At 61.1% G+C, this 8,894-nt stretch overlaps 1 protein-coding gene across 3 annotated transcripts; it reads right to left on the bottom strand.

The window, feature by feature from the left end:
* Positions 1–40: 40 nt before the first annotated feature.
* Positions 41–8,833, bottom strand: UBA7 (ubiquitin like modifier activating enzyme 7). Of its 3 annotated transcripts, XM_032411308.1 has the most exons (24): positions 8,618–8,832; positions 8,365–8,533; positions 8,132–8,266; positions 7,929–8,035; positions 7,501–7,591; positions 7,290–7,425; positions 6,999–7,096; positions 6,759–6,905; positions 6,146–6,328; positions 5,861–5,968; positions 5,628–5,708; positions 5,392–5,547; positions 5,137–5,302; positions 4,852–5,057; positions 4,705–4,769; positions 4,430–4,613; positions 4,282–4,356; positions 3,848–4,031; positions 3,267–3,349; positions 2,880–2,972; positions 2,596–2,787; positions 892–990; positions 717–817; positions 41–254 (listed from the first exon to the last, which is right to left on the bottom strand). In XM_032411308.1, the coding sequence occupies exons 1-24, from the start codon at positions 8,671–8,673 to the stop codon at positions 125–127; spliced, it is 3,045 nt and encodes a 1,014-aa protein (XP_032267199.1). In that variant the 5' UTR covers positions 8,674–8,832; the 3' UTR covers positions 41–124. The 3 variants fall into 3 exon arrangements, with proteins under 3 accessions (XP_032267199.1, XP_032267198.1, XP_032267201.1); XM_032411307.1 differs by having other exon boundaries at positions 7,929–8,266; positions 8,618–8,833; XM_032411310.1 differs by lacking the exons at positions 7,929–8,035; positions 8,618–8,832 and having other exon boundaries at positions 8,365–8,503.
* Positions 8,834–8,894: the final 61 nt, after the last annotated feature.

Raw genomic sequence — 8,894 nt, forward strand, 5'->3', positions numbered from 1 at the left:
TTACTGCCCCATGTTTCCTCATCCATCTCCACTTATGCCCTCCTTCAACAAGCATTTATTGAGTGCTTACTGTGGGCTTGGGATGCAGGGCTCCGTAGAGCCGGGTGATAGGGCTGCTGTCTTGTCACAGCTCGTAGTGCAGGGGTGGGAAGGTAGTGTCCTCCTCCTCACCCTCACAGCTGAGCTCCAGCACCAGCACCCGCTGCCCTGGCTTAGGCATCCGGCCTGTCACCTGCTGCACCAGTTCCGTCACCCTGGTGGTGTGGCAGGGAAAGCGTTGGGGGTGATTGGCTAGGTGAGCAGCGGGAGGCAGAGCGACCGGGCATGGACCAGAGGGTGCTGATGGGCCATAAGGAGCCCAAGCCAGGGGCCGGAGCAGCTCAAGACAGGAAACATCTGAAACTATTTTAGGAGCAACAGGCAGGGCGGGCAGGAGGCAGGAAGCTGCGAGTCCCCTGGGAGTGGGCTGTGAAAGGGGGGCTTAGCAGGGTGTGGAGGAGCTGATGAGGCCCGCCAAGCAGGCAGCTGGGAGGCCCCTCCTCAGGTTTTTTGTCCTCACCCCACCCCCAGCCCATTTGCTGGCTCCATTTGGCAAAAGAAAGCCTCAGGAGGGTGTGAGGGGCCCAAACGGGGTTGGGAAGAGGAAAGACTTCACGTCTCCCAACTCCAACCTCCAGAACAGAACAAGTCCTGGCTAAAGCCACGTGTGGGCTCACCTGAGGGCTAGGCGCTGGGCCTGCTTATTAGGCGACCATCTTGCTGAGTAGAGCAGGGCCTTCCCATGCAGCAGCATCGTCACCCTCAGCCCAAATTGTTCCTAGAGAGAGATGGGTCAGGTGCCAGCTAGGCCAGGTTGGGCCAGGCCTGAAGGCAGGGAGGAACGGGGCTTACGTGGAGATGGGCCAGCAGTAACTCCAGGGTCTTCTCTGGCTGCCCAGCAGGCACCTTCAGGCGGTTCCAACACGTCCAGGTCCATGTCAGGTAATGTAACTGCGGGGGGGGGGGGGGGGCGGGGCGTGAGAAGCTTCTCCCACACACCCTCCCCTTACCCATTACCAGCAGCTGATGGCCCCTTTCCTAGAGGAGGAGATGGACTAGAGGCAGGAAACAGAAGCCGGGGGGTGGGGTTGGAAGGTGGGATCTGGGCCCAGAGTCTCAGCACCCTCCCCGCCTATGCTGGGGCCAGCACAGGAAATGGGGCTATGGGGCCCCCGCACAGGGAAACAGGCAATCCATCACGCAGGCTGGTTGTGTGTGTGTGTGTGTGTGTGTGTGTGTGTGTGTGTGGAAGGGGGGACGTTGCTTCCTGAGGAAGCAGGAGCAGGGCCGCTGCAGTCACCGATAAAGCTGCTTGATCCTCAAATGCAAGGCTGGGAGCTGGGGGGGGTACATCCTGCCCCCTCATCCTGTATTGCCAGGGCATTGGACTACATGGGCACAGAGGATCAAGGGGCACAATGACCGCTAGGGCCCCGCTGGCTGAGAGCCCCCAGGGGGGATGCACTCCGCATAGGCCTCTTCCTCCTGTCCCCTTTCCTTCCCTATTTCAAAAGTCTTGGGGTTCTAGTGCCTGGAGCTGAGGGTGGCAGGTGGCCAGGGGCCAGGAAGGGGGCCCTGCCAGCTCCCCGAGAAAGCACAGTGGGGTCAAGCTGAGATGAGGCCAGAGGTGAGTTGGGGGGGATGCTTCCTTGCCCCCTCCCCCTCCACCATAGACAAAGGCAGCTTATGTGCTAGCTGGAGGAGAGGCCCTTCACAAAGGGGCTCTGTGTACTGTGCCCTGAGGGACCCCAGGCCTGCTCAGCAAAAGCCCAGTGCTGGCCCATGACCTCTCCCCTCTCCCCTGGTGAGGGCATTCTCTCCACCCCCTCTCTCCTGTGCCCCAAGAAAATGCCAACTACTGCCGAGCCTGGGCACACAGCCAGGGGCATTCACAGCCCTGCACTGGAAGGAACACACACACACACACACACACACACACGGCCAGGAAGGCCTGCATGTGTACTCACATGCACACCCGTGCACGCCGCCAGTGAAGAAGAGCCCTGTACTCCCATCTGGCACACAGATGTACAAGCGTGCTCCCTCCATGCCCACACACCATAGGGCCAGGGATGCCCAGACCCCTGTGCACTCATACACATGCAACGAACACACACGAGCCCACCCGCGGTGGTGAGCTCAGTGCCCTTTAACTCGGCTTGGAGGGGGTGGGCCAGGGTCCCCATGCCCTGCAGGCGGAGGTTAGGCTCTGTTTGGGGCTAGGGCTCTAGTTCCCCCCTCCCTACCACCTCCCCCTTAGGGGCTCTACTGGAAGGAGGAGGCTGTGAGGGATGTCTGGCTCCACTAATGAGTTAAAGCTGCAGCAGCCCCCCAGACCCAGGGCAGGGGAGGGGTGAGGGGTGGGGGCGGCTGATGGCTGCTTCCTGTGTCTGACAGGTCCCAGTCTGGCTTCACAGCAGGAAGGGGGCTGGAGGGAGTCTTAAGGACTCCCCCAGAGTCTGGGTTCTGGTGTGAAGCCAAAGCCAGAGTAGAGCCTGTTTTGGTAGGTACAGGAAAAACCCAGGCCTGGTGGGGAGTGGGGTGTCAAGCGCTCACCTTCTGGATGGCTGGGGCGCAAGGCACCCTGCAGTCGAAGCGGTTTTCAGCCAGATGCAGGTAGCTGTGGCGAAAGGCACTGCGGGGCCGTGGCCCGCCCACCAACTTGTACAGTTCCAGGCCCACCAGGCCCGCCACAGCGGCTGTGGTGGTGGCAATGGCTGGGATAATCTGGCCCACAATTCGCTTGCTCTGCCAAGGACAGGAGATTTGGTCTGGGCCCGAGGTGTAGGACTAGGGTTTGACCCCCACCTCCAGGCCTGAGCCCCAAGGGGCAGAGTTACCTGGGTGCGGTTGGCAGGGGGGATCCCATAGTTCTGAGCACGCAGGCTTGCTGCTGCCACCACAAAATCCATATGGAAGTTGCTATCATTGTCCTGTGAGGCCCAATTCCCAGTATTGTTAACACGGCCCCAGAGTCCCTCACCATGGCTGACCACCTGTCCCCGCACAGGTCTTCCCACAATTCGGCGGCGGGGGGGGGGGGGGGGTTGCTGACATCTGTCCCCCTTATCAGATAAGGAAGCTGAGGCTCAGGGAAGGTGATCTGCTTTGGGGTTCCTGCCAGGAGGAGAATTCAGGCCAAGGGAACTCCAAAGCCACCTTCTTAGCTCTTGACCTTCCCCAACAACCTCCCCATCTTGCCCCTCAACCCCTGCTTGGGCTCCCACCTTCTCAAACTTCAGGGGCTCGAGAGGAGGGCTCCCGCTCCAGACCTCCAGCACTTGGTGCAGTTTCTTCAGTTGCTCAGGGCCTGGCAGAGGAAGGGGGTGTCGGGCAGTTCTTAGCCCCCACCTTCTGCCCTCTCCCTGGAGCCTGGTGCCTATTCTTGGTCTCTCCTAAGCCTAAACTGACTACGTTCAGAGAGATCCCTTGATTGATGCTGCATTCTCTCCAGCAGCCCGAGCCCTGCTTGTGTGCGTGCACGCACATGCATCCGTGCGTGCACCTATGGAATTCTGTCCTCACCTGGGGACCAGAGCTGGGTACTCTCCAGAGCCCAGTGGTTTGTGGGGGTCTTTTTTGCTGAGAATCTGCCATGGGAACAGAGGCGTGGGAGTGTGGGCAGCAGGGAGAGGGCCTACTGAGGGGCTAGAGGATGAGCCCAAACATCGAAAGAAGCAAGGTCAGAGGACCTGAGAAACTGAATTGGCGGCAGGGCCCCAGGGCCCCATCTTCCTTCTGTGGCATAGGCTGAGCACAGGGCCAGGCCTTTGGAGGGCAGATGGGGGGCCAGAGCCAGGGACCTCACCAAACTCAGCAGAAGCCCCAGCTCGGTCCAGGTCATTAGGAAAGCTGGGGGCCGAGGGCTGGGGCCCAGGCAACGGCAGCAGCTTCAGTAGTTCCCTGAGCGCCGTCTGGTCCCGCGAGCCAGGCAGCCCGTGCATCCGGGCATACAGGTTAGCAGCCGCCAGCACGTAGAGGAGGTGTGTGTCCTGCAGTCAGACCAAGAGCACGGGCAGATGCACGGGTGTGAGTGAGCACGTACAGGTGCGTGGGGTGGGGGTCTGCCCGTGTGTGGAGATGTTGGAGCGCCTGCCTCGGTCTCACATGTGGACACCCACATGTGCACAAACGTGGCGGTCTCCCTCAGCATCTGTGCATCTCTGCACAATGCAGAGGTGCCCACCGCTGCTCTGAGGGGGTCACATCCCCGCCTTGGGGTTCCCAAGGGACCCCACTCACTTGGCTGGCATCAAACTCCAAGGGCTCGGGACACTGTTTGGGATCCGACCAGAAAAGAGTTCCATCCTCTAGCACCTAGGGAAATGGAGGCTGTTGGGCTCAGTCTGGTCCCCCTGAACCCTCAGCCTCCTGACCCCTAGACACCCACTTTATCACGTGGGAAACGGCTCAGCAGCTGCATGATGCCATAATGGAAGCGTCGTTGCCAGTGGCCAAGGGCCCACACCACACAGTCTTGCCAGGTCCGTGGACGCTCTCTCAGGACCCCCAGCACCTCCTTCAGCAGGGTCAGCTCCTGTGGCCCATCTGTTTCTGCCAGGGAAGTGAGCTCCCTGCAGAGAGAGGAGGAGGTTTGAGGCTAAGCCCTGAAAACTCTGGGGCTGGAGGCTCTGGACTCCCATCCACCCCTCTTGGTGGCCTTACTGATGGTGGCGGTTGATGGTCTCAGCAGACAGACAGAAGAGCCCCTCAAACTCGTCCCGGGCCCACTGTGGGGGAGAGAGAAACCATGAGGTGTCAGGTGGGGAACAGGTCTGCAGCTGAGGACGGGGCTGGGTGGGTGCTTCCTACCTGCACGGTGTGCTCGACTGCGCTGGGGAAGTGCCGCAGGGTGCAGACAGGGTAGGTAGCATCCTCAGAAGCTAAGCCCGAGGCAGGGGCTCTGTAGGCCTCAGTCACATGTGGCACGAACACGGAAGCATGGCCCAAGGTGCCCTGTGTCCCCGCCTCCAGCAGTGGCTTCAGATAGTGGGTGCAGCGAGCAGCCACATAGTGGCCTAGCAAGGGGGCGGAGGGTCAGGAGTGGGGCTGGCACTGCCTTGAATAAGGGGCTGAGGTTCAAGGTCAAGCACTCACGGGCCCGGAAACTGTCCAGGGCGGCAGCCACGCCATCCACACGGGAGAAGAAGTTGTCCTCGTAGATGTGCTCTGTCGTGTGATCCAGTGCGTAGGTGAGTGGGGTCACCCGCAAGTCTGAGTTCAGGCGGTGAGTGGCCTCTGCAGCTACCTCTGCCTTGGGCCTCTGAGAAGAGAACAGGAAGATGCTGGGGGTGGGGGGGGGGCACTGTGGACAGTCCAGAATGCAAGATGTGCACAGGGGCCAGCACTCACGCCAACGTCCTGGGTCCTGAAGAGGAACTGACGGCTGAGATTGGAGCGCTCTATGTGGTCCATGTCGGCAACAGTCACGCCCCCGCTGGCCCCGGCCCCCAGGCCCACTAGGGCAAAACCTTTGAGCAGCTCACAGCCGATAGCGCCAGCACCCACCTGCCAGCAGGAGCAGCCTTAGCCAGAGGGCCTGGCCTGGCCCTCCCACAGACATCTCCCGACTGGACCACAAAGCTCACCACGAGGTAGCGCTGCTGGCCCAGCTTCTCCTGAAAACCAGCCCCAAACACTGCGATTTGCCCATCATAGCGGCAACGTCTCTAGGGGACACAGACAGGGGTCAGGGACGGCTGTGCTGTGTCTCCTACCTCTTACACTAACTTCTCCAGGTCAGGATCTCTGGACCATTCTTCCTGTTCCTTCCCTGGTCCTAAGTTTGGAGAAGGCTTGCACTCCTACCCCAGGCTCTTACCGGCGCACAGTCCTCCGGTGTGGGAAGGGGCTTCCCATCTTCTGGAAGGCAATCGAGGGCATCAAAGTAAAGCCACTGGTCCAGAGGCATGAACTTCCTGGAGATTGCCTAGAGGCCAGAACTTCAGTGTAGGGACTCCTGCCAGCTCCAAGCCGCCTGCGATCCAGGCTGGGCTTCACCAGACCGATGAAAGCGCCAGGGCCGCTGTCTGGTGCTGGGCACCCTCGGCACGCACACTGATCTCCACACCCTTCCCAGTCTCATCCTGCCTGAGCCTCTGCCCACCTTCAGCACTTCCTGGGCAGCCACTGCACCCAGCATGGCCGCCATGGGGCTCAAGCTGCCAGCGCTACTCAGGGCGACTCTCTGCACCAGAGCCTCATCCAGCAGCTCTTCCAGCGGCTCTCCTTCTGTCCCCTTCAGTGGTTCCAGGGACCGGGCCAGGCCCACCACCATCTCTGCGTCATCCTGTGGAGTAGAACTCTGTGGGCACAGCGGCCCCAGCCTGAGCCCCATCCCCCACTCAAACCCTTCAGGCAGCCATCCCCCGTTTCCACAGAGGAGGAAGCAGAGCCTGAGTGTGAAGGCCCCAACCAGTTGCCAGACTGCGCAGCCCCCAGAGGATGCCTCGAAAATGCCTGTGGAGGCTTCGCCGATGTCGGTAGAGATTTCAGCCCAGAACTGAGGGGTGAGGAGATGGCCAGGGTCCCCAGGCTTTGTGCCTGGTCCTTTCAGGGACCCGGTCTCTGGTCCGGGGACAGTGCTATCATTTCCTTTGTGTAAGTGGGAAGCAGCCTCTGGGATTAGAACTCGGGTCTGTGAGATCGTCATCGTTGCTTCCTGGCAGGTGAGACCCCAATAAGGCAGAGGCTCGGGGAGAAGCAACGGGGCCACTCACAGGATCCCACGGCTGGGGCAGGCGGCCGTTGAGGTGCTCGAACTGGTGCAGTGCACGGAAGGCCTGATGGAGGCAGCGGGCACGGTCAGCTTCCTGGGGGCCCTGGGCCACCACACGGGGCTGGAGCAGGGCTACATCCAGGGGCTTCTGCAACAGGCACTCAGCTCAGGGTCAGGTGCAGAACACTGTGGGCCCCCTGGGGCTCCCAAGTTCCCCCATCTCAGGTGCACTTGCACTCACATGGCTCACAGTCTCGGATTTCTTGACCTCAGTGACAGCCCCACCACGCAAGTAACGGGAGAAAATGGCCGTGTTCCCAATCTCCAAGGTTCTGTCCTCTGGGGGAGATCCAGCCTGGTCAGTATGACCTCTGAACCTGAGTTGCTCTTCATACTCTATCCTGTCTTGCGCCTGTGTCCTTGACCTTGCTCCACACCGAGGAAGGTGGAGGGAGAACCTATCCCCAAGGACCAGGCTGCGTACGCCCCCCGTGGGGGCTTGGGGGTGGAGCCTGGGGTTGGGTTGGCTTACCCCGCACGCGAATAGGCCGGGGATCACAGCCATTGAGCTCAACCATGCCCTCAATGCCTGAGAAAGTCACCAGATCCCCATCACGGAAGTAGCGGGCATCGGCCTCTTTTCTCAGAGTGAGAATTCCAGGGGAGCCCTGGAGAAGAGGTGGTTTGGTTCAGGGGTGCCCCCCGCTTGGTCATCAGCTGAGCACCCACTCTTCCGCACCCACCTGGGAGATGTGCTGGATGGCAGCTGTCAGAGGCTCTGCCTCCGTAGGGTCCTGCACGGTGAAGTCCTTGCCGAAGTCACTGAAGAGCTGCCTGGGGTGGGGTGGTACGGGTCCCTGAGCCGGTGTAGTGGTTACTCACCGAGCTTGCGGTGAAGGGTGGGAGACACTAGGCCCAGCCCAGAGCGCCAGCACTGGGGAAGGGATGCTGGGAGAAGCTTGGAAGCCGGAGTTTGAGGGATTTACTGGAGCAGGTCTGGGGACTGGGGTGGAGGAAGCAGAGGGGTGGGACTGGGGACTACAATCAGGAGGGGATGCTAAGACAGGCCCCGGGGCGGGGGGCTGGGGAGGGGCACAGGAGCAAGCCTGGAGCTTGGGAACAGCCCTGGGACCGGTTGCCGCTTGAGATGTGGCAGGTTAGTCTCACTCACCCCACGAGGCCCCGGGTATCGGCCACCAGAAAGCAGATTCCGAGCTTGCGGCATAAAGCACCCACCCTCAGCTGCTCCTCCAGCTTCGAGGCAGTCAGCACCACCACCTGGGTGGACTCCGTGATCAGCAGGGCCAGAACCACTGCTCGGCTCAGGAAGAGGAAGGGACCGGGCTCACCTGGAGAGTGGGGCAGGGAGGGTACCTGGAAGTCCAGCAGCAGCTCCTCAGTGATGTCCCCTGTGTGCACACACACCTGGACGGCTCCGTTGAGCTTGGCCACAGGTTCTTGAGATGCCTCAGCCCTGCTCCTTTCCAAGTCCTTCTCTGAGAGGAAAAACTAGAGAGAGACCCAGTCTTCCTTGAGCAAGATTTCTCTTGGGCCCCACCCCCACCCTGGCCTGGGCACCCATAGCACCTCCCCTTCACAACCCCCACCTGGGCAGCCAGGTCAGACCAACAGGTGGGGTGGGGATCATGCAGCGTGAGGCTGCCCACACCCATCAGGACCAAGTTTTTGGCCACCTCAGCCCCCAGACCCTGAAGGCCTGATAGCAGGACCTTGGCTCGCCGGATCCTCTGCATGGCCGTTAAGTCCAGCACATACCTGTGGAGGGGGGAGAAGAAGGTAGGCAGTCGGAGGTCAGAAGTCAGAAGGCCGCCCCACTCCCTTCCCCACCTTGGGCCTTACAGCTGCCGTGAGTATAGCTCCTCATCCAGCAACTTGGAGGTCTCCAGGGCGGCCATTCTCAGGCCGGAGGCTGGGCAGCTGGCCGCCGCGCTCGCAGGGGGGGTCGCTGCGTGGGAAGCGGGGCCAGCAGAGGCCAGTGCCCCACTGCAGCTAGTGCGAACAGGCACTAAGCTTCGCTACTGGTCACAGTAGCTGTGACCTTTCTTCCTGGCTCCTCTGTCATTTCAGGAGAAACGAAAGTGAAAGTGAAACCGGACTGAGCCAGCTCCTGGTCCCG

The sequence above is a fragment of the Phoca vitulina genome, unplaced genomic scaffold (assembly GCF_004348235.1).
Source record: "Phoca vitulina isolate PV1807 unplaced genomic scaffold, GSC_HSeal_1.0 scaffold13, whole genome shotgun sequence".
Lineage (NCBI taxonomy): Eukaryota > Metazoa > Chordata > Mammalia > Carnivora > Phocidae > Phoca > Phoca vitulina.